Source organism: Phyllostomus hastatus, unplaced genomic scaffold, assembly GCF_019186645.2.
Source record: "Phyllostomus hastatus isolate PE091 unplaced genomic scaffold, TTU_PhHast_1.1 phas_contig_948, whole genome shotgun sequence".
NCBI classification, from domain to species: domain Eukaryota; kingdom Metazoa; phylum Chordata; class Mammalia; order Chiroptera; family Phyllostomidae; genus Phyllostomus; species Phyllostomus hastatus.
In genome coordinates, this window is record NW_025333993.1 from 6,225,905 (window position 1) to 6,253,767 (window position 27,863).

General features: G+C 44.1%; 1 protein-coding gene across 3 annotated transcripts in view; it reads right to left on the reverse strand.

Annotated features, from left to right (window-relative positions):
* Positions 1-879: 879 nt before the first annotated feature.
* DYRK1A (dual specificity tyrosine phosphorylation regulated kinase 1A) overlaps positions 880-27,863 on the reverse strand; it is a 135,572-nt gene continuing 108,588 nt past the window's right edge. For all 3 annotated transcript variants that reach the window (XM_045852472.1, XM_045852470.1, XM_045852471.1), the window contains 7 exons: positions 25,758-25,905; positions 21,303-21,589; positions 18,585-18,731; positions 16,207-16,347; positions 8,267-8,573; positions 7,698-7,822; positions 880-4,137 (listed from right to left, as the gene is read on the reverse strand). In XM_045852472.1, coding sequence (XP_045708428.1) covers positions 3,517-4,137; positions 7,698-7,822; positions 8,267-8,573; positions 16,207-16,347; positions 18,585-18,731; positions 21,303-21,589; positions 25,758-25,905 — 1,776 coding nt within the window. In that variant the 3' untranslated portion in view covers positions 880-3,516. The remainder of the gene's footprint in view (positions 4,138-7,697; positions 7,823-8,266; positions 8,574-16,206; positions 16,348-18,584; positions 18,732-21,302; positions 21,590-25,757; positions 25,906-27,863) is intronic.

A 27,863-nucleotide genomic window follows, 5' to 3' on the forward strand; every position in this document is an offset into this window, starting at 1 on the left:
AGAGCTGTTGACAGCGAAGCCAGGCCGAGGGGAACGGGAGGGCCCCCCTAAAAGAAACCTGGCGTCGGCCATCCCGTTTGCGTCTCTTGCTGACACGTTTCCTTATCGTGAGACTCGGGACAGAAAGTTGGCCACCACGGGCCCTGGCGGAAAGGGCACAGTGGCAGACGCAAGGGGTCGTTTCGTGGGCCTCGTGGAATTACCGCAGCCTTAGTGGTTTCTTTACATGTAGTTGTGACACTCATTGAATAAAAACAAGCCTCGGTTTTCGGAGTCCAGTATGGTATACAGTGTGCGATTACCTAAGTCAAATGCTCACTCTTAAGAAAAACCTGAAGGAACTTTCTTCTCACAACCAACACTTTTTAAGTTGTTGTGTTTTTTTGCCTTCTGAAAGCCACCTTAATATATGCTTATGCAGGTTTATAAAAACAGAAGGCTTTACGTCAGTAATTCATTCACCGCAGCGGAGTTCTGCGCCGTGTAACGGAGTCCCGCACGGCCCCGGTGGGGCCCGGGGAGGGCGCGGGTGTCTGGGTTCCCCACCGCGCCCCGGCGGTCCGAGCGCCCGCGTCCAGGCCCACAGCAACCGCCCCGCACTGCCGGCGCTCGGCAGCAGAGACGCCGTGTGAATGCAGTCACCGTTCGTGTACAAAATCAATTTTAACAACCAAAAGGATCTGTTCCACCTCCAAGTTTTACTTCCCGAGATTTTTGGAGCCTGGGTCGATGTAACTACTTTCCTTCTTACAGGTGCGACTGAACTTTCACGTTCAGGATACCTGCCAGACCATTACCTGGGCCAGGAGAATTGCATAGGAAGAGTTTTACTACGTTTACATTGTTCTTAAGTTAATTTTAAAAAAGCATAGTAAAGAGTCTGAGGACAAATTATTCAACTGTTTATCATACATAAGACCGCATGACTATAATACAAAGGGGGTTCTTTTTCATTTAACGTTACAATATACACAGCAAGTCCGGACCAGATCTTACAATCTGCACACAGGTATTTAACCTTTTCCATGCTGTTTATGTTTACAATGCACAGAAGTCCTGTAACCAAACCGTGTAGTAAAGCACACAAAACTGGACTGTAACATAACACAGTGTGCAGAAGCATCGGGTTTTATGGTTTCCTTTATGTAAGTAGCGGTTTAAAAACTGCTTTTGATTTTTGGTGCTTTTTAAGATGTGGCAACCAGCACAGAAAAAAAAAATGACCTGACCCACGTAAGTATCTTTACCTTACACTCCTAAACAGCAGTAACTACTGAATTCCTTTTGATATTGCTATACTCAAGATGATATCCTTTTATTCACCGTAAACCTTTATGAACTACCAAGTTCAAAAATCATCCACAGGCTTGACATTTAATTACAAAATAAATATGGAGTTCCTGATTAATAACAAAAAAATTTGTGGTATATAAAAACGAATATTTCCCAGTTTCCATTCACATTCACATAGTTGTAAGCCTTTCTTTTGTTACTGTTTACATATAAAAACCTGCTTTTGTTCAGAAAATAATTGACTAGCCAGCCACAGGGAACTGACCGAAAGTAATGTGGTGTTCTGCTGAGTTGTTTTGAACAGGGTTATCGGCAGAGGTAGATTACTGCTTCTTTTCTAGGCTTCTTTTGATCCTGGACAGGTAAATTGCTCATCTTCATTCTCCCAATTCAACCGCTCAAAAGTATAACACCCTAAAATTGGTCAATTTAAAATGGGAACAACACAAATTTAGCAACTGCCGGACTGTGTTACATTAAGGCAGCATAATCTCGAAACTAGGCACCTGTTCGACACCAGCCTGTTCGCCTCAGGTCACGCAGGAGACTCTCGCTTTGCTCGTGCTCTTACTTTGGACCTGTTGGTGCAACCAAGGTCTCGCTTCCAAGTTCACAAGTAGGTTACTCAGGGATACAAGAATCGACTGCTGGCTCCACAGCTTCTGGACCCAGTGCCCCTCTCCCTTCAGAAGCCTGAACACATTCAGAATGTAACAGATGTTGGAGTCTTGAATTAGATGTCAATCTATTATGTTCAGTACACAGATTGCTGTAAATGTATTGGCTATGGATTCGACAACAGTTCCAGTTTTGTTTAAGCAATAGTACAGCCATAATTTCAACTGACATTTAAAAATGGTCTAGTTACACCTTGTGTCAAAGTGCAGAACTGCTACATTATTGGTTACAGACATCTATGTGCTATAAAAACAGCTTTGGTACAATAAATTATCAAAAAAGAAAATAAATTTTTGTAAAATTCACAGCATAATTGTGAGGCAAAAAAGCAGTCACATAAAATTCTGCATTTTTTAAAAATGTTCAGGATGAACAGAAGACATCTTTGTGCAGAAGAAATGGTGGAGATACCACGTGCCGAGAAAAAGCAAAAGAAAAAGTAAAAAGCAGGAAGGGACACAGCTGTAGCTATTTCCATCAAAGCAAACCACTACCTCTGTGACCTTCAACCAATAAGGAAGTCAACTTTATGACACACGCAAAGTGACCTTGCAATACCTTACAATTAGTGGGTCACAAAAGTCTATTTTAAAAGAAAGGCCTCTTGAATTACCCATTCTCTGTGTTTTCAGCATTAAGGACTGTCTGCAAAAGCATGTCCAGAAGTGATTGCATCTGAAATGGCAGGCTCTTCTAGTGTTGAGTCCAAATCCATAAGGCCAAAGGCTATCCCAAAGACCACCGCTCAGACCTCCCCGGGACCGGCCGCGACTGACCCGTTGATTGCTTCTCAGTGCACCTCATGGGAGGCCAGTCACGCGCCGCGCCCATCTCGCTGCGGCCCCTCCGACAGGAGACCCACGGGATCCCGTGTAATTGCTGCTTCGCTCCTCAGTAGGTTCAGACAGGAGAGTTCTGATCCCCGCCACTTAGCATGCTTCCTGCGCCCGACACGCTCCAGCGCAGCCGCCCTTCCGCACCGCCGAGGCGCCGTCTGTGGGAGCTGGAGGCCCTCTTCCCTACAGTACTGCGTTTCCGTGCCCGAGTGTGTTTAGGACTTAAAAACCCAAATTTCCCACCCCCGCCCCAAACAAAACAAAAACGAAAAAAAAAAAAAAAAAAAGGAAAAAACACCCTCATGGGGCCCTTTATGCAAATATGTGCAGTGCCTTTTTATTTTAAAATTAGTTGGCAAATGACCAAGACCAACATCTGAACATTAACTTGTGTGGAATAGAAAGACAAAAACCCCACGAGGACCGGGACGTGGCAAGTTAAAGTGGGGGAGGCGGAAAGAGGACCTCTCTGAGCTATCCATGAAGATGGGTGTGCACATGGCTCTTTTAAAAACTTCATTGTCCCTTTGCAATCTTTTCAAGTTAAAAAAAAAAAAAAACAACAACAAAAACACGTCAGCTTTGCCCTCCTGTAGCGGTTCAGTGTGTTAATCTCCTTCTGATTCAAGCAGCTTTGCACTTTGTTTTTTGGAAAAAAAACACCACTTCTATAAAAACACACAAGAAACAAACTCAAGTTTCAACGTAGTCACGAGCTGGCTACAGGACTCTGCTGCACACAGACCCCCGTCATGGGGGACTCCTCTCTGTCGGCCCCTTGCCTCATGGCCAGATGTCCCTCAGTCATGTAATGTGCAGGGCCCGTGTTGGCGGAGAACTGGTATGTGGGGTGTCCAGCTATGCCAGTCTCTTGGCGGGGATTGGAGTAGACGGTTAAATTAACGTCCATAGCTCCGTTCTGTCCAAAGTCCAAGGTATTAGCAGCCACTGGGCGATTCTGGTAGGCCTGATTGCCTTGATTACCAGTAGAGGAGGAAGATGTAGAGGAAGAAGTAGTTGAGGAAGACAGGGATGTCATGGAGTGGTGACTATGGCCAACCTCCATAGAATCCTGGGTAGAGGAGCTATTCGTTGGAGAATTGTAGACCCTTGGCCTGGTCCGGTTACCCAAGGCTTGTTGTCCATGGTGGTGGTGGTGATGGTGGTGGTGGTGGTGGTGATGGGAACTGTTTCCATGGTGATGATGCAATGCATTCGGTTGAGAGGCTACATGAAAGGTTGTCTCTTGAACAGGATGAGTTTCGACAGTGACTTGTGTAGGAGCTTCAGTGCCCGACCAACCAAGGGGAGCAGGAAACTGCTGACGCACCTGCAAGAACAGATGTTCAAAGGATTGACACAGCGTTCTGTTTCAAGGTTTTAATCTTCAATCAAAAGCTACAACACTAGCATTTACATTAACTAGAAAGGGGAAGGTTTTGAAACTGATAATATGTTAGACATTTCTACAATGCAAATTTCCAAACATGTTGAAGAGTGCAAAATATGTTATTAAAAGCTACAATTTTTAGCAAGCTATACACACAAATAGGTTCATGTATTTAACAGGCCACTTTCTTTCCCTGGAAGCACTATTTATGCCAGGGGTCAGCGAATTTTCTCTGAAATGGGATAGCTCAGTAAGTATTTGACAGGTCCAAAAGGAATTCTTCACTTTCCCCCTAAAGCCCCTCCTAGTTCCCCCCTTCTGCTTCAACATAAGCACTGCTATGCACCCAGCTGGTCAACCATCCCCCACCAAAACCTTCAGCAACACTGCCCACGCTGTCTCCGAGCTGGGTCCCACACCCAGACACTCCCCCCGGCCCCACCCTGACGCGCACTCCCGGGCCACCGCCACCTCTTGCCTACACTAACACGGCAGCCTCCTCGTCAGCTCCCAGCTTTATCTTTGTCTTTTCCCGATCTATTCTCCTAAAAAATCAAAAGAATAACCTTTTTAAAAACACAAATCCAAATTAGGCAAGGAAAAGAAATAAAAGGCATTCAACTTGGACAGAAAAATGCAAAACTGTCAATATTTGCAAACTATATACACAAAAAAATCCTAAAAACACCAAAAACTGTTAAACGAATTCAGTAGAAGTACAAGATACAAAAATCAATATACAAAACCTGCATTTCTATAAACTAATAATAAGCTATCAGAGACATAAAGAAAACGGTTGTGCCCTGACTGGTGTGGCTCAGGGGGTTGGGTGTCATCCCGTAAGCCAAAGGGTCGCAGGTTTGATTCCCAGTCGTAACACATGCCTGGGTTGTGGGCCAGGTCCCCGGCTGGAGGTAAGTGAGAGGCAACCAGTCAATGTTTATCTTGGACACCAATGGTTTTCTCTCCTGTTCTCCCTCCCTTCCCCTCTCTCTAAAAAAATAAATAAAATCTTTATAAAAAAAGAAAACAATCCCACTTATAACTGCATCAAAAAGAATAAAATACCTAGAAATTTTAACCAATGAGGTAAAAGCTTTTTATCCTTTTATATTGAAAACTACAAGACACTAATGAAAGAAACTGAAGACAAATAAATAGAATGATATTCGTGGAAATGGACTGGAAAGATCAACATTGTTAAAATAACAATACTACCTAAAGCAATCTAGAGATTCACTGAAATACCTATCAAAATTCCAACAGTATTCAGTTCAAAGAAATAGAATAATCCTACAATTTGTATGGAACCACGAAAAACTCTGAACAGCCAAAGCAGAACTAAGAAGAACAAAGCTAGAAGCGTCGCACTCCTTGACTTCAAACTATATTACAAGACAACAGTACTTAAAACAATATGATGAAGACAATAAAAACAGACTCACAGATCAGTGGTACAGAAGAGCGAGCCCAGACATAAACCAATGCATATACAATCCATTAATATGACAGAGGAGCCCAGAATATGCAACGGGGAAAGGACAGTGTCTTCAATAAATGGTGCTGGGGAAACTGGAGAGCCACACCCCCCCCCCCCGAAAAAAAAGGGGAAAAAAAAAAAAAGGAACTTCGACCACTATCTGACACCATACAGAACAATTAAGTCAAAATGGACTGCAGACTTAAACATAAGACCTAAAACCATAAAACTCCCAGAAGAAAACAGGCAGAAACTCCTCAGAAGCACCTTGACAGAGGTCTTGGTAATGACGTTTTCAGTCTGACACCGAAACATAAAAGGAACAAAAGCACACAAATGAGTGAGACTATATTGGATTGGAAAGCTTCTGTGCAGTGAAAGAAACCTTCAACAGAATGAACAGGCACATCACACATCAAATGAGTGTTTATAACACACAGCAAACAAGTGAATATTACACGTCATATATCAAGTGCGGGGTTAATATCCAAAATACACTTTCAGAAACCTCATACAACTTAACAGCAAACAAACAAAATACCCACAACAATCCAATGAAAAAAATGGGCAGAAGATCTGACCCACATTTTTCCAAAGGCGGCACACAAATGGCCAACAGGTACATGAAAAGATGTTCAACGTCATTAACCATATTAGTCATCAGGGAAACACAAATCAAACCCACAGTGAGATATCACCTCACACCAGTCAGAACGGCTATTATCAAACAAACAGACCACACGAGAGTTAGCAAGGGTGAAGAGGAAGGGAGAACCCTCATGCACTGTCGGAGAGCCTAACTGGTACAACCACTATGAAAAACAGTACGGCTCTGCAAGAAATTAAAAAGTATTCAACGCAGGTGGACCGAGAACCAAAATGTAAAAACCACCACTGAAAACAATCCAGTAGAAAGAGGGGCAGAAAGCCCTCAGGAAACAGTGCTGGTCTGTGGAGCTGTGCAAACTCGTCCCTAAAGAGAAGGCAGCACAGTGAAACCGAACTCCATCCGACACCACCTTTCATCTCGGACTGACCCGAAGGCAAGCACGCTGACCGCCTCTCCAAACTGTCGGCGGAGAATGGGACTGGAGGAGGACAGGCTGCCCACACAGGAGCCGGAGGCAGGGCACCCCGGGGGACTGGCCTCCAGCAGGACGGAGCCTGCGCCTCGAGTGGAAAAGGGCAGGAGGGGAGTGCACGGGCTCACGCTGGGGCCGAGAGCCGCTCCTACTGGGAGACTCCCTCACGCAGAGAGGAGCGCGCGAGGACGGGAATGCGGGGCGGTGCAGAGGTTTCTGAGGAAAGTCTGCGAGAGGGGGAGCGGGGGACGCGATGGCCCGAGCACGCGGGGACCGCCCGGGGGCGTGGGTGGACGCCATCTCGGAGGCAGCAGCCCAGCCGAGGTGTGGTCCGCCCCCACGGCCAGCAGGGGCCCCAGGCACAAGGCCGGGAGGGAAAGTCAGCAGCCGCCACTGCACGTCCTTCCAATGACCTGTCACTATGCAGTGCCCCAAAAACAGTGCTCTGGGGGGACTTACTGAGATCCTCTTCTTCCACACGTTTAAAACACTGAAAGGGCAACCCCCCAGGCCCCTCCCAAAACACTGTGGAGTTAAAAACCAAACCGCAAACTGACGCAGAACCCAGGACTGCGAGTGCTGCACGACCACGGGGGCCAGGGAGCAGCCGGGAAGAGGCAGACCCAGGGAAGCCACGGCCCCACCTGCCACCTACAGCCGAAATCCGGACAGCGGGAAGCCGACCACGCTGCTGCGGCCCCTGCGGCCCCTGCGGCCCCCTGAGACAAGCAGGGGGCAGGGCGGACAACACACTCTGGCAGCGAAGGCTGGTCCGCACCCGACCAGCACTAACTGTTTCTGAGCGAGGCTGTGATCTCCCGGTTGCAAGGTGTCACTCCTTACAAAGGAGGACGCCGTGGCCCTTCAGAGCCCACGGCAACTGCTCCCAAGACACGCGGCCCCAACACCGCTCTCCGGGGCCGGCGGCGTGCGCTCACCTGCGGACTGTGTGTCTCGCAGTCCATGGCCTGGACGGCGGCCGAGAAGTGCCCGCCGCTGTGCCGGTGCTGGTGCGTCGGGTCCGACCGGGCTCTCCCGCTGTTGCTCGTCCCCGACGATCCTCCTGAAGGGTCACAACACCGAACAGCTCGTGAGTTAGGGCCAGCTCTGTTCAAGCCTAGTACCTTCAAACTGAAAGGCTAGAACTGAACGTGTGACAGCTAAAAAACAATCTGTATCAAGAGAAAGTCACCTGACTGCCTGATTAAGTTTCTTCACACCAACTGTTATCGATCTGGTTTTGTTAGTGGAAAACTCAAGTTATGTGCACAAAGTGTTTCCATTTTAAAAAACAATGAAAAAATTTGGTTAATAAAGAGTTCTGTTTCCAGCTACCAAGCAGAATTTATCACACATGTAATTTCACACCGAAGCTTAGGGGAAGGTGGAATTTCTATTAACTACAAAGATGGGGTTTAGGGATGGTACCCCCTCCCACCCCGTTAACACGTGTTTAAGAACACCGCGCGACACCCCCGCCCCGTACAGCCGGCGCCCGAGGACGGACCTGAGCTGGACGAAGTGCTGGAGGTGGTGCCCGAGGACTGCGACTGCTCCATCGCGGGGCTCGTGGACACGCTGTTGCTTGTGTTTGTGCCTTCGTCCGCTGTTTTCTTGAAGAAACTGTGCTGCAGGGCATAGTAAGGTTGGATTCGAGTCTTGGGGTCATAGTCAAGCATCCTTAAAATGAGGTCTTTGAACTTCAAGTAGTCTGCTACGGTATGACCCGATTCCCCTGCGCGACGCCCACCAGGCCCTCCTGTCTCCACTCCAAGAATATTATGAAGTTTGCGGGTTCCTGGTGGTTTATACTCCTAAAAGGGAGAGAGAGAAAAAGGCTTCCTCTAAATTTGATGGGTTATGTACAAGTCTACGTAACTTCAGATATACAACAATATATTTATTACACATTGAGGCCTTTATGAAAAAGAACGCTTTATAGTTAGATCTAATGTATTTTCACACGTTACTATTCCAAATGTACTACAGTTAGAAAAATTCAAAATGATCTCGAAGCCAGAATTTACTGTAAAGACCACCTAGCCCTGGGTCAGCAAACTGCCCTGGTCCCAGGGCCTGATTCTGTACGGTTTTATAAAAACCAGCCTCAGGTATGTTTTTTGTACTTTTAAAGGTTGTAAAGACAAACAAGCAAAACCAAATAAGGACACACAATGGAAGCCCCCCAGACCTAAACTTCCACCCCCTGGTCCCTCACGAACACGGCGAGCTGACCGCTGCAGCCCAGCGGCTCTGAGCCTCTCCTCTGCCCGACACACCGGACAGCGCGGGCGTTCCCGCAGTTGACGGCGGCGTTGGCCGTAGTGATCGCACCGAGTATGCGCCAAGTAAAGAGTCAGGCCTAACCCTGCCTGCTCATGTTCGGAAAAAGAAATTAAAGGAAATTTTATTTATGCCTCCTTTTAGAAGAGGTTTAACAATAAATTACCTTAACACGTGTTGAGATTTTCTGAAAACTCATTTTTAAATAGCTAACAGTAAACCCTTAACATCCCCATGAATATTGAATTTATTAAAAATAGAATCACTAAATTTTTGTTTTTGTTACAATGTACAAATTTGCAAAAGACCACTGCTCTCACTCTAAAAGTAAGAGCAAGCCTGGCGGATAAGCACAAAAATCATTCCTTTTATAAAATCCATCAGAGGGGTTGAGGAAGAAAGAAGCCGGAATTAAGTAAATTCTAGAATATGAAAAGCTTTCCCCCCGAGAAGCCTTTCCTTCTTGCGGTAGGGGGGAGCAACTGCGACAGGTTTGGGTAAGGAGGGTCCGGCCTGGCTCCGAGCTGACTTCTGCGGCTGCCTGTGGGCAGGCCCGCGGGCGGGGAGGCAGAGGAACCCAGACAGGGCCCCAGGGCACTGCAGTCTCGGGCCAGAGCAGCAGGAGGAACACGGGTCCCTGAGCACAGGGCAGGGACGGCTGCCGGCTGGGAGACAGGTGACGCCAAGGAATCGCTCCAGGAGCGCTCAAAACCCCGACGACAGAACAGTCTGGAACACAGTCTAGATCAAGCACGCAAGCAAAGTCCTGACTTCCCTCAACTGCAAACAAGCCCGAGTCAGTCCCCCACAAGTGACCCAACAGAGTGAGAGGCGCGCCTCTTCTGGGAGAGAAGTAAGATTTGCTTCTATCAAGAAGAAAGTTTGGCATCCCTTAAAAAAATTACAGACACGAGAAACAACAAAACAGGGTCCACAACGAAGTAAACAAATGGAAGAGCCACAAAACTGGTGACCCAGATGTTGAAAATGGCGGACAGGCATTTTAAAACAAGTATGACAAAAAGGTTAAAGAATTTAGTTCAAAGGGTTGATAGCATGTGTGACTAGATGGGGGATTTCAAAAGAAAAAGAGAAACTTAAAAAAAAAAGTCTAAATGGTAGTGTGGAAATGCTAAAGCAAAAAATTGCAATATCAGAAAAGAAGAATCTATTTAATGGTTTTAATAGATGACTGGACTCAGCAGAAGAAAAAAAAAATCACTGAACTAGACTACAGAACAAAGAAATAATCCAAACTAAGACCGAAACAAAAAACCCCCACAAACAAACCCCCAAAACCCAATAAATAAACCAACCAGAGACCCCTGAGATAATATTAAGCACTACAACATACACATATTTGGGGGGTTCTTACAAAGATGCTGAAGCAGAACAAATGATTAAAACGATAATGTCTAAGGATTTTTAAAAACTGATGAAAGAGATCAACCAACAGATCCAAGAAACTTACCAAACTCCCGTTTTTGTGAAGTACCGAAAACCACGGAAAAGAAAGGCTATCCGCCCGAGCAGACCTGAAAGGCGGGCAAAGGTGCCTGTCCTGGAAAAGGGGCGCCCCGAAGGTCGTGGGTCAGTGAGAAAGAGAAGCGAATGGAAGGACACAGGGCTGGGCTGGTTCTGGTTTGTGGAAACGCAGCTGCGTTTCCGATGCACTGCCCCTCTCTAGAAAGCACCCCCACCCCCCGGCCTCGAAGGGAGGACGAGCACCAGCTGCTAGGCTCCCGGCTGTACAAGAAGGCATGGCCAGCAAGGAGGAACCCCTTCTCTGGACTGGCTCCATGATGCTCTGTCCCTGAAGTCAGGAAGCACCTGCACAGCAAGGGACTGCCTTCTCAAGTTCCTCTGACACTGGACAACGCCCCCAGCCACCCGGAACCCACGAGCTCACCAATGGAAGTGTCACAGTGGTCTACCTGCTCCCAAACACAACACCTTAAATTCAGACTCTACGCCAGAAAAGCCATATGGACCTCTAAGGCCCATTACACACGGCACTCCATGGACAGGATCATCAAGGCCACAGAAGAGGTCCCCAGCAGGGAGAACTCCGTGGAAGGAGGGAAGGACTGCACCACTGAAGATGCCACTGTTATTCTAGAAAAGGCCATGAAAACCACCAAGCCCAAAACAATCAATTCATGTCCAGGTATCGTGTATGATTTCACAGGGTTTACGACACAGCCAATCAAGGAAAGCATAAAAGAGACCGTGGATATGACCAAAAAGGGTAGGGGGGATGGTGGTGGAAGGGTTTCAAGATACAGACCTTGGAAAAAGTTAGGAGCTAACAGATGGCACCAGAGGAATTAACAGAGGACAACCTGACGGAGACGAGTGCCTTCGAACCAGTGAGGAAGAAGAGGCAGTACCAGGGAAGAAACTGACATTACACAATGTGATAGAAGAGTTCTGAATACTCAAAACTGTTTCTGACTACTTTTTAAAAAATTTTTATTTATTTTTAGAGAGAAGGGAAAGGAAGGCGAAAGAGAGGAAGAGAACCATCAGTGTGGATGCCTCTCACACGCCCCCACCAGGACCTGGCGGGCAACTCAGGCATGTGCCCTGACTGGGAATCAAACTGGTGACCCGTTGGTTTGCAGCCCACGCTCAATCCACTGAGCTATACCAGCCAGGTGCTTCTGACTTCTTTTATGACAGAAACTCCTGCATGATATAGAAAAACTTCCAGAAAAATGAAAAGAAACAAAAAGTCACCCAGAAATTCCAACATGTTTCCATAAAGTCACACCCAGGGTGCCTTCCCCTGCTCCGTCTCCTGTCTCCTCCATCTCTGCCTCCTGAGACAGCAAGACCAGTCTACACAGCAAGGAGGCCCTCACCATGGCCTATTTCCGCGGAAAGAACAGTAAGTAACTGCCATGCCGCACAGCTAGTGCACTGATCTGCTGTGTGCATGCCTTCACGTGAAAATCGAGTCAACCTACAGCAAGATCCGCAGACGCTCCTGTCATCGCTGCCATCGCCACCGCCATCGCCACCAAGTATCCCAAGTATCCATCGCGGAGAGCGTGGCGTGCAGGCTCGGCAGGGAAGCAGACGGCCTGTCCTGCGGGGCGTCAGGTGAGTGCTATTTCACGTAAGATTAACTAACACCCATGAAGCGTCTCCCTACTGCTGTGCAACGACTCCTTCAGAGAAGTACGCTCCTTTATGGTATGCCTCTCTGCATCTCTCTCACTCTCTCTCTTGTAACTGGAGAAACTACATTATCAGCTTATCATCACAGATACATGTTTTTTAAAAAAACACAGTGTTTCCAACACTGTTTTATAAATATGACTGTGATACTCTATGCCATAATAAACATTTTATGACGATTCATCCATTTGCGTGTAGGCTGGGCTACCGTGAAGCTATCGTATCACTGCTTCTTCATTATCAATGCATGAAGTGTTATGCCTGTAAAGTATGAACCTGTCTTTCATTTTTTATGTCTACTGTTAATAATAATGTATAATGTATACAGTGTTTTATAAGATACAAAACTATTGATATAGGTACTAACAGACAATTCGTCTTGTATATAGATAACTTCCAATATTGATAACTACAGTACAGTACTATAAATGTATTTTTCCTTTCTTATAATCTTAGTAACATTTTTTCTCTAGCTTACAGTATGATAAAAATACAGCATGTAATAACTTTCATGCTAACAGTAAGGCTTCCAGTAAACAGTGAGCTACTGGTCGAGTTTTGGGGAAGTCAGACGTTATTCACAGACTTTCAACTGCACGGCAGGGTCAGCACCCCTAACCTGTGTTGTTCAAGGCTCGACTGTCCTTGAATTTGAGACTTACCACAAAGCTATAATCAGCACTGTAGTAAAGGACCAGACAGACCAATGGAACACACCAGAATCCAAATATAGGCCAGCACGTACGAGACAGTTTTGTCTGGGACAATCACGCAATGTCCGGCGAAGCACTAGGGAAAGGCAACTGTTCTCAACAAATGATGCTGACACCAGGTAAGCGTTTGGGGGAAAACTTCAACTCCTACTCCTCATTCCATACTAAAACATTAATTCAAGATGGACCACAGAACTCTAACCGTAAAAGCTAAAATCAGAAAAACTTAAAAAATATCAGAGAGTATCTTCATAAACTTAAGGAAGGCAAATATTTCTTAAAATACAAAAAATACTGTTCATTAAAAAGTTGGCAAATTTAATTCCATCAATATTAACATTTCCTGCCGATCAAAAGATAATCACTAAAAAATAGGCAAGCTACAGCACGGAGAAAACACTGACATACACCTGACAAAGGACTTACATCCAGTGTGTCAAGGACTCCTACAACTCAAAAATTAAACAAGCCAGTAACAAAAGGGCGAAAGAACAGAAAGATTGCCATGGAAGGAGAGAGACATTAATGGCTAGTAAGCACATGAAAAGGTGGTCAGTGTCATCAGCCATAGGGGAATGCAAACGAAAACCACTTTATACCCACCAGAATGGCTAAAATAAAGAAGATCAAACATATTAAACAGTGAGGACATCATGCAACTGGAACCCGCACTCACTGTGGGGGATGTAAAATGAGAAAACTCTCCGGAGTACTGTTTAGTATTTTCTTACAAAGGTAAAAAAACCACATGCACCCTATAACCTGGTAATAACTCTACTTTTAGGTAGTGACTCCACAGAAATGAAAACATGTAAATACAAGAGAGTTACACTAGAATGTTCCTGGTAGCCTTATTTGTAATACCCCAAACTGGAAACAAACCAAACATCCATCAACAGATAAATATAGACAAGTTATGGTATTTTCATTCAATGAAATACAGTGAAGCGATAAAATAAAGTAACTCCTGAGACACACAACAATAGGAACAAAACTCCAAAAACAATGTTTGCAAAGTCAAAGAAAAAATAATAAACATTACAGTGTCCCAGTTATGTGATTTGTTTCTACGCACAGGCAACAGTAACCAAGACGGCAGAAATCATAAAGTGGGGGTGCGGTGACAGCACCAGGTGGCGGAAACGCAGGGTGGGCCAAAGCAGGTTCACAGTCGTTCGTGCGGAAAAACACATGCAGGCCATGCTTATTACAACAGTTTTATTAACTCCAAAGAATGTCACAATGCAACTGTAAACCTACTGTGGCCCACCCCTGTATGTCTTGTGACAGTTTTACACACTGTAAATAAAGATCAAAACTCAACAAACAAAACACTGTAAATACACCTATCAAGTTGGATATAAATTATACTTTAACAAAACAGTATCATTTATAGTCTTAATTCTTCATGCCCCCCTCCCCAAGGAAGAAAAAACATATACAGTAGATACGGATTTCAGCCCCGGGACGTTAAAATGGACTCAAGTCCTGAAATGAGAGACTGAAGTAAAAATCAAGCCACTGAGAGAACCGACCGCACAGACGCCTACCGGCAGCGCATGCGCATCGGGTCAGGCTCATGGTTGCAACGCCTGGGGCGTCCTTCACGGCGTGACAATTTGGCTGCGGATTTGTGTGTGTGTATGTGGGGGGGGTTCCTTTATTTTACAAAATTTATTTCTGTCTGAAGAGAAATAGTTGTTTTATACTTTAAAAAATTAAGCTTCTTAAATCAGTTGCTAATTGTGGCTATAGGAAATCTCATAAAAATCTAGTTAATTACAGGTTAAGATACTTTTAATTTTAGGAAAGAACAAAATTTATGTACTCTTATGAAATGACCCCCAACCCCCAGAAATAATTAAAAATAATAATGATTATAGCTCAAATTGGGAGAAATGACAGGTTATAACCCATAGTGACTCAACTATGGTTTTATAAGGCAGAGATCTGGGAAACGGGATGAACATTTTATTTAGAAAAAGAACGGAAACAGCCTAAGAAAAAGACCATTTCAAAATGGAGGAAGCAGCAGGAGCAGCCTGCACCGCGGAGAGATGCAACGTCAAGGACGTTTCACACCCTCCATGCTAATTCAAGCCCACCGGCAGGAGCCACCTTGGGTGCCGGTGAAGCTAAGCAGGAGTCCCAGGCTGCGTTTCGGTTCAGAGGGAAAGCGGGGCCATAACCGACTCAGCCACGTGAGCAAAGGCAAAAGGGCCGGGATGCCTGCCGGGTATTTTCCATCCCGTCCTATGGGGAGGTAGGCATGACCTAACTGCCGGATACCGCACTGCCTGGACCTTTGGAGAGCAAGGCGGAATGCAGCAAGTTACAAATCAGTCGTGAAATAGACGATTACATCTATATTCTCAAACATTCTAAAGGAAGTCACTCGATAGTAAAAGTGAGGAGTCCTCAGCTGACGCGGGTGGGTTAAAGCGAACAACAGCGACCCCCAGAAATGAACGGCACGTGGTGGCGGTGGCGCTAACACGCAGGGGCAGGGGCAAAGTAAAGACTGGAGCGAAAGTGCCATCTCTTAGGTGTTAAACATGCGAAACTACAGTCACAAGGTGCCTGTTATATACATCATATACACCTGCATTTATAAATTATGTTCATTTCATACTAAAACAAGCTAGATTACAAAATGCAAGATTATTTTCCAATATCTAACACAAAAAGTTAAATCAAGATGCAACACTGCCATCACTTTATTAAACTTACATTGTTTAGGTATCTGAAAAAAGTTGTCATATGAAAGAAAATCACTAAAACCACCCTAATGTGTTAAAGCCTCACTTCTAGAGATTTCAGACGGGCCACCCTTGTTACCCACGTCATCAGGCTAGGAATATAACATCAAAGAACAATCTAGTCCATTCATATTCTTGTCACATACTGCTTCAGTCAAAAATCTTTTCCTTCTGTCTGAACCTAAAAAAAAAAGCCCTTCACTGCAGTGTGGCTTCTCCTGCTCACGGCTGCAGTGCTGCTGACTGTGGGCTCCCCGCACGGCCAAGTTGTGGAAACCAAGGTGGAACTTACCGACTCTGCGGCTGCAGTAAGGCATGGCGGTCCGGTCAGCTGTCTCCAAAGGCAGGCAGAGAGTTGTTACAATGAAGCCTTCGAGAGAACTCTGACCATTAAGCAAACACGGGTCCCTACAGATAGTTCAGACCAAACTATATCCAGCTTGTGAAGAAAATATACACCAAAGTGATTCTAATTACAAAGCCTTAAAAAAAAAGTTTCCCCATTTTACCCGTTTTCCATCTTTGGTCTTCTTCAAGTTCCAAGTGCCATCTGGCAACTTCTCAAAGAACTTTCTTGCTTTTGGTGCTTGGTCAAGAATATGAGCAGGTGGAATACCCAGAACTTCCACTATTTTATTCATCTGATCTACCTGTATTAAGAACAAAACAAAACAAAAAAGCCTGTAATTTCTCATCAACTTTGGCTTCGGGTCATCAACTCATGTGTGCATTTCATCAACGATAAGTAAGTACACGGGTATCCCCCAAGTGCTGGGCACCCCTCTCTAGGCAGTGAGTGTGCCACAATGAACAGGAGAAAGTCTTGGCCCTCCTGAGAGCCTGCTGTGGGGGGGTGGGGGGGGATGGGGAGAGACACAACACAGACAGTGAAACACACACACATCTGTGGTATATCAGGTGGTCATGGATACAAAGAAGAAAAAAAACTGGAGGGAGTTTTTAAAAGTTTAAGTTTTTAGAAAGTCTTAGATAACCATCAAAAAGAAAACAAACTGTACTTGAACAATTAAAATAAAAAACAACAAAACAAAAATAAATCCCAGATGCTTAATACGGTGTGGATATAATAAGCCATTTTTTAGGTGCAGATTCATTCAAATACCAAGTATCTACTATACACCAGAAAGCATGCTGTAGAATACAGTAGAATTCAGTAGAATACCAGAAACCATGCGCAGCAGAATATAGCAGTGAACAAAACAAGCTCCACAGCAGAAAGTTCATAGGGGAAGCGATCACCAAGCAACTACATAAACACATTATGTTAGAGGACAGCTAAGAACCCTGGAGAGAAGGCAAAGGGCACAGGGAGCGAGAAAGGGCACCGCCGCGCACAACGAGGGGCTATGGGAGGCGTCACCCAGACGGTGAGGTGGGAGAAGGATGAAGGGCAGTGAAGGAAGGAACCCCGTGCCATCTGGGGGGCAGCACTTTGGGCACAGGGAAACAAACGCCAAGGCCCGGGTGCGGGCCGCCCTGCGGTTTCCAAGGGACCAGACGAGGTTGTGCGCCGGGTCAGAAAAAGCGAGGAGAGACGAGGAGGCAAGTGGGCGCGAGAGGACAGAAGTCAGAGGAAGGAGGGGGTGTTCCGTCTACTCAGAGGACTCCGGCGTCTCCAGTGAGTGAGACGCAGGCCACTGAAGTTTCAGGCGATCCCAATGCCGTTGACGCCACGAAAGGGCGCCAACTGGCAGCGACACTGTTCCCAGGCACTCAGGAATGAGCACACCGCGGCAGTCGCTGCCGAGCCGCAGCCCCACCTGTTAACAGCTGCAGGGCCCGGGAGAAGTCACTGAGTTTCACTGGCCTTTCCTTCAGCATTCATACATGAATGGGCTGATCAACATCTGCAACGGTTAACTTTTCTTTAAAAATGATGAAAGCACAAAACTGAAGTTTTTTTTTTAAGAAGGCAGACTTCAATTTTTCTAATTTTTTTTTAGTCCTCACCCAAGGATATATTCACTGATTTTAGAAAAGGGGGGGGGGGGGGGGAGAGAAAGACAGAGACAGAGACAGACAGAAATGTCAGCTGGCTGCCTCCGGCACGAGCCCCCCGGAACCAAACCTGCAACCTTTTGATGTATGTGGCAACACTCAAGCCAAAGGAGCCGCCCAGCCACAGCCAGATTTTTACTTTTATGTTCAAATTAAATTTACTGGAGTGGCATTGGTTGATAAGATTATACAAACTGAGTGTACACTCCTATGATACACGATCTGTACACTGCACTGCGTGCACCCAAAGTCAAATTATCCTCCATGTACTTGACCCACTTTACCCTTGTTGCCCCCACAGGGGAACAGTGTTAAAACCAACCGAAGCCAATCCAATTGGTCCGACTGTGAGGGAGTGTGGCCTCTCCCTTGCCCTGTGGGTACTGCTCCCTGACACTCAAAAACCTACTAAGAACACAGGCAGAAGACCTGGGGACTAGAGGAATTATACCCAGTCTGCAGCTGTAAAATGCTGCAACACCGACTCACCCTAAATGACCCACTGGCCCAGCTGGTGAGCACCCCCAAAACGCACAGCACACTGACCCTGCGGTCAGGGCGGCCTCGCTCCCCCACACCGTCTTCTCTGGTGTTATGCCTCAAGTCTGTAAAATCTGCGCCCCACTACTTACCAGTTTGTCTGTTGTATTAGTCTCCTGTATTAGCCGATTAAAAGATCTCACTTCCCATCTCATCGTTACATGGTAAGTGGAAAAAATGAGTAACATAAATTCAGAACTACCCCAGTTTGAATGATCACACTGGCAGACAGACACCGTTTCCCACCAACAGCTCTCAGCGCACGCTGTCACGGACCAGAAGCACGGACCACGGCAACAGAAACAGGACCGAACAGCCCACCGCGTACCTCATTGGCGCCACTGAACAGAGGCTCTCCAGTGTGCATTTCCACCAAAATACACCCGAGGGACCACATGTCGATAGCAAGGTCGTAAGGCATTCCCAGTAGCACCTCTGGAGACCGGTAAAAGCGACTCTGAATATACTGGTATATCTGAAATATATTTCAAACTAGTATTAATTCCAAAATAAGTTTTGTTTATTGTAGTCCACATTGGATTAAGAACACTAATCTAATGTTAACAAAATAATAATAATAATAGATTACCTCATAAATGAGGGTTCCTTTTACTGATTTCAGTAATAGACTACAAATATTGTTTAAAGAACTAAAAATGTCCAAGGAGTGGTTAATCTGCCTGTGAAATGCAAAATGTATAAAACTAAAGTCTTCTCATTTAGTCTAGTCCTAACTAGTAACCAAGATACATGTTAAAACAAGCATGCCTTATTATAAGAAAATATTGAGAATAATTTATTTCTCTATTAATTATGTTATTGCTATGGCTGGCACTTGGTTTACATTAACTTAACAGCTAAACTGTATTTATAAAGTCAACCCTCTTCAGGTTAAGTCAGGTTGGAATGTATTTCGGCAGTAAGCATCACAGAAACGGAGCACAGGGCAACGGAAAAGCCGGACGTCGGTACCGCGCCAGTGCCACGGGTTCACCCTGGAAACACCGCCGCGTAAAGGTGCAACAGGAGCTGCTTCTGGTGCATCAGTCCCGGCTCTGCTCTGTCCCCCGCCCACCTCCATCAGAGACTTCTTAGAAAAGAAAACGCTGAAATGGGTTCTGAATTTTCAATGAAGTCATCTGAAAATGTCTTGAGAGACCAATTCATCTTCTCTTGGCCAATATAAATTTACATCTAGAAATACTGGCAAAGATTTATTAAAAAAAAAAAACCCTAAGAAATAAAATCCTCCTAACTAAACCTTCTAAGTGAACACTCAGACCAGGCAGCCAGTAACGTGGCTCCCACCTCCATCTCCAGCCAAGTCTCCAAGGGGAATCTCATCTCCACGGGCAAGTAAAGCCCGCCTTACAGTCTTCTCAGAAAAGAAAGTCTAATTCAAAGGGACCAGGGAGAAGGGCTACATATCCCAGTGTTTGTAAACTAATGGCACTGCTGAGTCCCAAAGACTCCCTGCTACTGAGATGATCTTATTTCCCATCTAAATGCAAGTCAGTCTGTCACCTTCACACATACTGTGGTTATTTAACATGGTGACGGGATCACTTAAAAGGCTGTGGACCAGAATCTCCTGAGGAATGTTCTTTGAAATTCACCTGCCCTGCCACCTTCTGATACTGAGCCAAGAGACCTGGGGTACAGCCAGAGCATGTGTATCTGGAAATGACTTCCCACGTGACTCTGACCCATTCATGTGGTTGACACTCCCTGAGCTAAAGGGATGGTTGTCTCTGTTTGGCTGGAGAGAGAGAGAGAGAGAGTGCTGGATATTAGGACAGAACTTGGTTCAAATAGAGAAAATGTTTTACCAAGTAAAACCTATTCAAGTAACTCTAGGATGAGTGTGTCTTTTCCGGTCAAGACACACGCCACCCCGCACGAACGACTATGAGCACCTCCTGGCTTTCAGAGGCATCTGAAATGGCCAACTTTTCTCCCCACACCTTCAATTTTGAAAATTATTTCAATGATCCATATAGCACTGCTGCTGTAAAATAATTGGCAGAAAATTAAAAAAAATAACAAAAAGCCGTACAATCCTGTGAGCTGGCTACAAACTCCCCAGATTAAATTGCCCTGCTGTATTTGAAGCCCAGAACTGGACTGGACAAGAAATCTCCCTATTTGGAGAGACAAAATGGAAAGGCAGTATAAAATACTAATAGATGTAAGTTACTTGTGTTTTCTTTTTTTTTAAATAATGCAGTCTCAATACTTTCAAGCAAAAAGGAACACTGTTTAACAGTAAAATATTATCAAGTGGTGATCCTAGATCTTCCGAGAATAACCTGTAACTTGTATTTTATACCCAAAACACTGTTCAGAAAAATGAGAGAAATAATGCTACAAAATATAAATATTAGAGAAAATTTCCTTTCCTAAATCACCTAAACCTAAATTTATGTTTTGCTATAGCCATGTCTATTTTTAGCAGTCTGAAGAAAACCAGTTGGGACAAGCTTCAGAATTTATATAAGAAAAATATTTTATATTTATCAGAACAAGTATGTCTATCAACTGTGCAATTTCTATGCTATATTCCAATATGGAATACCAACTCATTTATATTTTTTAACCCATTAATTTTTTTTAGGAAAAATATTTCTCTTGATCTATCATTAGGGAAATACTTTACAGCAGTGATTCAATGTCTGTCTTTGATTAGAATTTCCCCAAATTTACACTAAAACCTCCATCTGAAAAATATAGCTACAAGTCACCTAAAATATAGCTACAAGTCACCTAATATTTAATTCACTCATTACCTACTGTCTCAGTCTTTTAGCATACAGTACTTTTTAAAATCCACTTTGAAAAACCAATACCTTCCAATTCAAAGTATTACTATTCACATTTTAAAAGGCATTTCCACAGAACAGGCATCAACACAAGTCAAGTGCTGCCTTTTAAAGGCAGCCATCCCGTAATTGCCCCCGTGCTGTGTCCACATTAGTAACACTTCACGCAGCTCCCGACACGATTTTCCCCAACTCCAGTCGATTCACAACCCCCGAGGCACACTCACCCGCTGCCCCAGTTGACAAGAACTGCCGAAGTCCACGATCTTGATCGCACTGCGCTTGGGGTTGCAGAGCAGGATGTTCTCGGGTTTCAGGTCACAGTGAATGATGCTGAGCTCCGGGGTCGCGAGGAAGAGCAGCGCGGTGCACATCTGCTGCGCAAACTTCCGGGTCAGGTTCAGAGACACGCCCCGGAAATTGGTGTTCCTCAACAAGTCATAGAGGTTGTAGGACAGCATTTCAAAAACTAAACAGAGATGGTTTCGAAACATAAAGTGGCGTTTCAAATGCACTGAAAGAGAAAAGAGTTTCATTTAAAATTATGCATGAACCAATACAGTGAAGGGATGTGTGACCTCTCAAACATTCTGGAACATTACAATGTCAGATGCAGAGTGAAAATCATGTTAGAATTTGGAGATCCGCATCCTGCACCTTCTTTAGTCAGTTAAGAGTATCTAAACTGTTCATCTGCTTTATTAGACAGCTGTACTGCCTGCTAATAACAAATGTAATGTAAGAAGTACCACCAAAATGCCTTGTTTTTAAAAGCTTAGGTCAGGTCTAAAAACCCGAGTAGCAACCCGACAAACGGTCCGAGGAACACCTCAGTACCTTTACCCTCACGTGCGCGCCAGAGCACCTTCTACCTGCTGACAGCCCCGCCTCGGGACCGCCCAGGCCTAGGCTCCACCCCAGATCTGGTCTGTGACAACGCAGCCCCCCCCAGGGAAGGCTCTGACATGCACACACCACCTGCTTTGCCATGCCTTAGATTTCACTAGCCATTTCCTGTAACAACTGTCAGAGAAGGATATAGATTTTTTTCTCTTTTAGGCAAATATAGCAAATGTTTGAAAATCAGGCTCTGGAAGGTACAAAGTTCATAATCAAAGCATTAGATCCTCAAACCGGCATATGGGACATCTTGTGTGACACTGAAGGTTTGGGAACACTTCAAAATGAAGTTCAACTGCAGGAAGAATTTACAAGTATGCTTATGAACAGGGAAAGAGAACACATTACTTGCTATCACTGTTGACTCTCTATACAGGCTCAGTACTTGCTCGACCGCTTCAAGGACTGTGCTTTTAGTATTAACACTAACCGCACATCAAACGTGGTCATTCGGTCCAGTGCTGCCCTTCACTATAAAAATTCTTACACACATACAAACTGAACACCTGTAACTCAACCATCTGTCAAGGCTACCTTTGTTCTGGTCTTTTAGTATCATAAAAACAGGTTACTCCACAGATGTACCTGAAGTAACTATGACAGTATTCAATGTCTGGTCCCTGAAGATGGGGATATATGGATTTATCCTGGTAGCGATATTATTTTTAGATCACTCCTGATACACATGATCTAAAAATAGAGTAAACACAACACAAGTACTACATGCCTCCATGGGAAATCTACAGTACAAATCAACACTCTGCAAATAAAAACAATCCTTAAAGGTTACATAAGAATGTATAACATCTGCTCTCCATCACTGAAATTCGTAGGTTTATTACGAAAAACATGGCTCCGTGTGACAGTGGGACGCCCCCCAGACATGGCCATGCAAGAGCCTTAATGCGGTCCAGCAGCGGCTACAAAAGGGATGCGGGAGAACGCTTCTGATGGAAGCTCAGTCCGCTCAGCCCCTCCCGACCTCCTCACTCAGGGCTCACTATCCACGATGTGCTCCGCACTAAAGACATCGTCAAAGATGCTCAAACCAAGTATCTCTGTCTAGCCTTTTAAACTAAACTTTGGGGAGAAAAAATAAATGGTTGCAAGACTCTGTTTCAGACCTAAACTGAACTTTCTTTGAAATAGATTGTAAAAGGAACTAAATAATCCAGATGAGAAATTATGCCAGTCTTGGCAGGGTAGCTCAGCTGGCTGAAGCACCACCCTGCTACCCCAAGGCTGCAGGTTCCAGCTCCGGTCAGGGCACATACAAGACTGAATGTGGCAATAAATGGAACAACAAATCAATGTTTCTGTCTCTCGCTCTCTAAAATCAATAAATACAATTAAAACAATAAAGAACTGTCGTAAAAGAAACTGCTAGATGGTAAAGATTTTTTAAGAGTTCAAAGACTTAAGACTAAAACACTCAGATCTAAGTCAACTATATTGAACAATCACTTCAAAATATAAATAATTTACATCATAAAAGAGCAATAGGACTTTCAGACACTTTGCATTTCAGGTATCAACTCTACTGGTATGGCTGCATCTAACTCTGAAGTTCTTATTGTTTTCAAACACAGAACCTCAGTTTCTTGAGACACTGCATTCACCATCTTCCTAAAAGAACTTAAAAAACCTCATCCAAAAGAATATCTGTGATGACTTACCTAATTAATAATGATTCATCAGTTTACTAAGAACAAAAATGATAGCCATTATTACATAAGAACCGACTAACATTTATTGAGCCCCTACTATATGCCTGACATATTTTCTTCCAATAAAGCAGAATTAAAATGTGACTGCAACCCATCAACACAAAACACAACACACAAGAGTGAGAAGAAGAGGGAAGGCGTGTCCAGGGACCACTGTTCAAGCCGAGCACCCTCAGAACGGCCTTCCTGTGCTTCCAAGCCTCTCCAATGGAAATGGGCTCTCCTTATACTAAGAAGTTACAGTCACGGTGAACAGCAAACGTTCAGTAAATGTGAAGAAAAAAGGTTTTTAATCCTAATGTTACTACTATGGATTATAATAGATATCTAAAGAGAAGAAACTAAGGAAGAAAAAGTAATAGTGTAAGCTCATTTGACTGTACAGTGGGGAATGAAGGGAATCTGAGTATCTGAACCTTATAGCTCTGACCCTACATTTTTTTGTTTCCACTACTTTGGGGGGAACTAAAGAACCATTAACACCATAGTGTCCCCCCTTATTTTCTTAAAAAGGAGTTAAATAAAATTTAACCTCATGTTTGTCAGGTAAAGCCAGAATTTCTGAATGTAAGTTGCTAAGTATGTACATGCCTACAGAAACTTCTATAATTAATTAATTCTAAGGTCACTATCATTAAATTGATGGCTTATTTATGCTTGGCAGCAATTTATTTCTTGGTGGCACATAAAAAAAAATATTGGTGTCTGACAACCACTGGCATCTTAGATTTAATTAAGAATAGTGTTAAAGAATGTCTAATTAATTAGATGTTTTGCCCCTATACCAACTGGCCCCAGATTTCCCTATTTTCCTCATTTTTCTGTCTCTTTCTCTTCAGGAGAACTACCATACTCGAAGGAAACAAACAGCCTCTGGAGTTAGACGGAGGCGGGTTCACATCCGGTGTCCAGACTCCTGAGGCCCTGAGTACTGTGACTCTTCACAGTGGGTGGCCAAAAAGTGCTTTTAGTGTTTTCCATAAAATAAAAGACACACTTTTCCTTTTCACCAACACTTTATTGATTTGAACATTTTAAGTATGTCAGCTACCTCCTGCTTTTGGCTTCTAGTGGGCAGGGGCCAGGGGTGCTGCCGAACATCTTCCAACGCATAAGCAACCCAACAGCAAAGAATTACTTGGCCAAAATGTCAATAGTACCAAGAAACTTTGCAAATCACTCTGACATGTTTGATCAGTCACAGCCTTCTCCATACAGTGCACAAATCTTTCTTTTTGCGTTTCAGTTGTGTTTTTACCTTTCTTGAAATAATGAAACTGAAGATGCTGAAAATGTTGCGCACTTTTTTCCATCTTCATTGTTAGAAGTGCTACACAAAAATTCACCAATTTTGGTAAGTTTTTTTTTTTAATGCACACCGATATGACAGTTGTCACAGTACAATCTAACAAAATTGTCTTGAATGAAGCTGAAGACAACTAAGCACTTCTAGAGCCATCATATGGAAAAAACTTTGAACAGACTTTTTGGCCAGACCAATACACAACCACCTGTACTACCATCTTCCTTACAGGACCGCTATGATTATTACAGATGGCGGAAGAAAAACACAAAGAATATGGCAGAAGTTCAATAAACGGTGGACATCATCTCTTTTCTAATGCTGCCAAACGGACAAACAGCCTGAGGAGGATCTTGACTCAGAATGGTTCTACAACCATTAAGAACATTATTAGCTTAATTCTCACTTCTGATCTATAATAGAAAGGTTCAAATCACCAGGAAGAAGACTCTCTAGACTGTGCGCGAATGAAGCAAGTAAATGCAACTTGTAAGCTGCCACCGACCCCGGAAGACACTGCTCTCGCTTGTTCCTCAGTAGCAGCCACTTGGAGTGCACCCTCCGCAACACTCAGACGGCTACTACCAGATCAGCTGACCCGGACAAACCCACGCCCGCGGACGGAAACAAACAGCTGAGTTTTGAGCCGATTACTCTAAGATACAGCAAACCCATTTCCACGCAAAAATGACCATTAGCTCGAGCTCGTGCTCCGGGCCAGGGCCCGCCGCCCTCCTCGCCCTCTCGCTCACCTATGTAGTATTTCATCTCAGTGTCATGTTTGTTCATGAGCTCAAGAAGTCGCACTTCTATCTGGGCTTGATTCAGAAAAGCTTTCTTGTTCTTTATGATTTTAATGGCAACCCATTCTTGCTCCACACGGTCATAGGCCTTCACAACCTGAAAGAGAAGAAAGAGGTATTAAGTCTCTATTTCATTAATGGCAACGGTTTCTCAGCAGCCGACAGTCCACCTTAACTGTACGTTCACCCGACTCTCCTTTTCTCACTCTCCGACTCAGAAGGGGCCCTTCCTCATCTCCACTCAGTGTCACCCACGCACTGCTACTTCACAGTCACTCTAAGTCAGTTTTTTCAACTGAATTTCCTTTGCGTCCTTATAGTATCTATCAATACCCACAAAGTAGACAACTTTCTTAACAAAATTATTTCCCTACTTAAAAACTATGAATTTAACAAGTGCTCCAGTTTCCCCTTTCTTACTAAACAATACTCTAGGGCAATTCTTCCAACTCTTCCTTTAATGAGAGAGAAACATGGTTCAAATCCCAAATATTAGTGTAAAATATTTTAGAAGTTCTAAGTCACCTGAAAAATAACTTTCTAACTTTAAATTAGATTTTCACAGATAAAAACTAGGTATGTAAAATAAAAATTAATTCACACTGAAAAAGTAAAATACAAGCTACCAGTAAAGTTCCACAATACAGGGGAGGGCAAAAGTAGGTCTGCAGATGCTCATATGGAAATATATAATCAATAATACTAATTACAATGGTGAATAAACAATAATACGAGAATGAACTGTTTCTTGTACTCATAACTGTAAACCTACTTTTGCCCACCCCTGCACACATTAAATGCCACAATTAGAAAATTCTGATTGTTTTAAAATGAGAATCAATACTAAGGAAAGAGGTATTCATGACCAAATCACCATAAACACTACTCATTTAAAATGAGTTTAATACTAACAGAAAGATTAACATAAAAATTAAGAAATATGGATGAAAGAAACTATACCAATCACAAATAACCACCATAACCAATTAAATGAGTAATATTTGTAATATTGTACATAATATGAATAGTTAACAGTTTTAGATACATTATTTAGCACGTTCAGAAAGTCCAGAGATGCAGGGAGAATTCCAAGTGATTCCAACTTGTGGGCTAACACTGGATACAGGACAAAAAGGAATGTATGTTCCTTGAATGTATCGTTCAAGGTTAAATACATTGTCAATGACAAAGTAGCAACAACTCAGCTGAAATCAAACTTGGAATGAAAAACGCAGTATTTCTAGCTTCCCCCAACTCTGAAAATTACTGGGGGCTACCCATGGAAACGAGTGACCAAGTGCTTCTCACCGGCCACACACACTGGCTGCCCCAGAGCTGCAGTTCAGTGCCCGGTACCAACGGTCTCCAGGACAAAGGCCATAGAGGGCGCCCAGCTATTTACTCAATTAGCAAGCAGTTAACCAGCTAAATGCCAAACAAAGCAATATTTTTTGACCCTGACTTACACATTTAATAAGCGGTTTTCAAAGATACCAATACCCCTCCCACATCCGGTTGCAGAGAGTCTGATCTAATTGGTTTGGAGCCTAGCCAGTTAAGCTCCTCAGGGAAATGTACATGGGCAAGAAGGAACCACTGGCTAAAGAAATGAAGGAGTCCCTTATTCAACAAGGACCCGGCAGAGAATTCAGAGAAAGCCTGACTAAATCGCTATGGAAGACACTCTCTGGTGAGTGGCAGGTCCTGAGCCTGAGGACACCGCAGTGTAGGAGAGGGGCATCCATCTGGCCTGGTGAAAGGAAGTTTGATGTCAAAGAGGCCTATGTTTTCACAGGTTCATGGGAACTAGAGTATAAAAAAATAAAGTGAAAGAGGAGGAAAACATCACTCTGAGCTCAGAGACCGAGTATTTAGGGAAAACAAAGTCCAGAGAGTAGGCTACACGGCCGTAATTTTTTTGGTGGACATCACAAAAGTCACAACATCCTGTTGCTAGCAACTGCCTAAGCGTTGGAGTAATTTTAAAGGTGGAGACAGCAATCCCTACACTGAGAGTGTTCACAACCTTTCTTAAAAGCTGAGCTTCAGAAACAC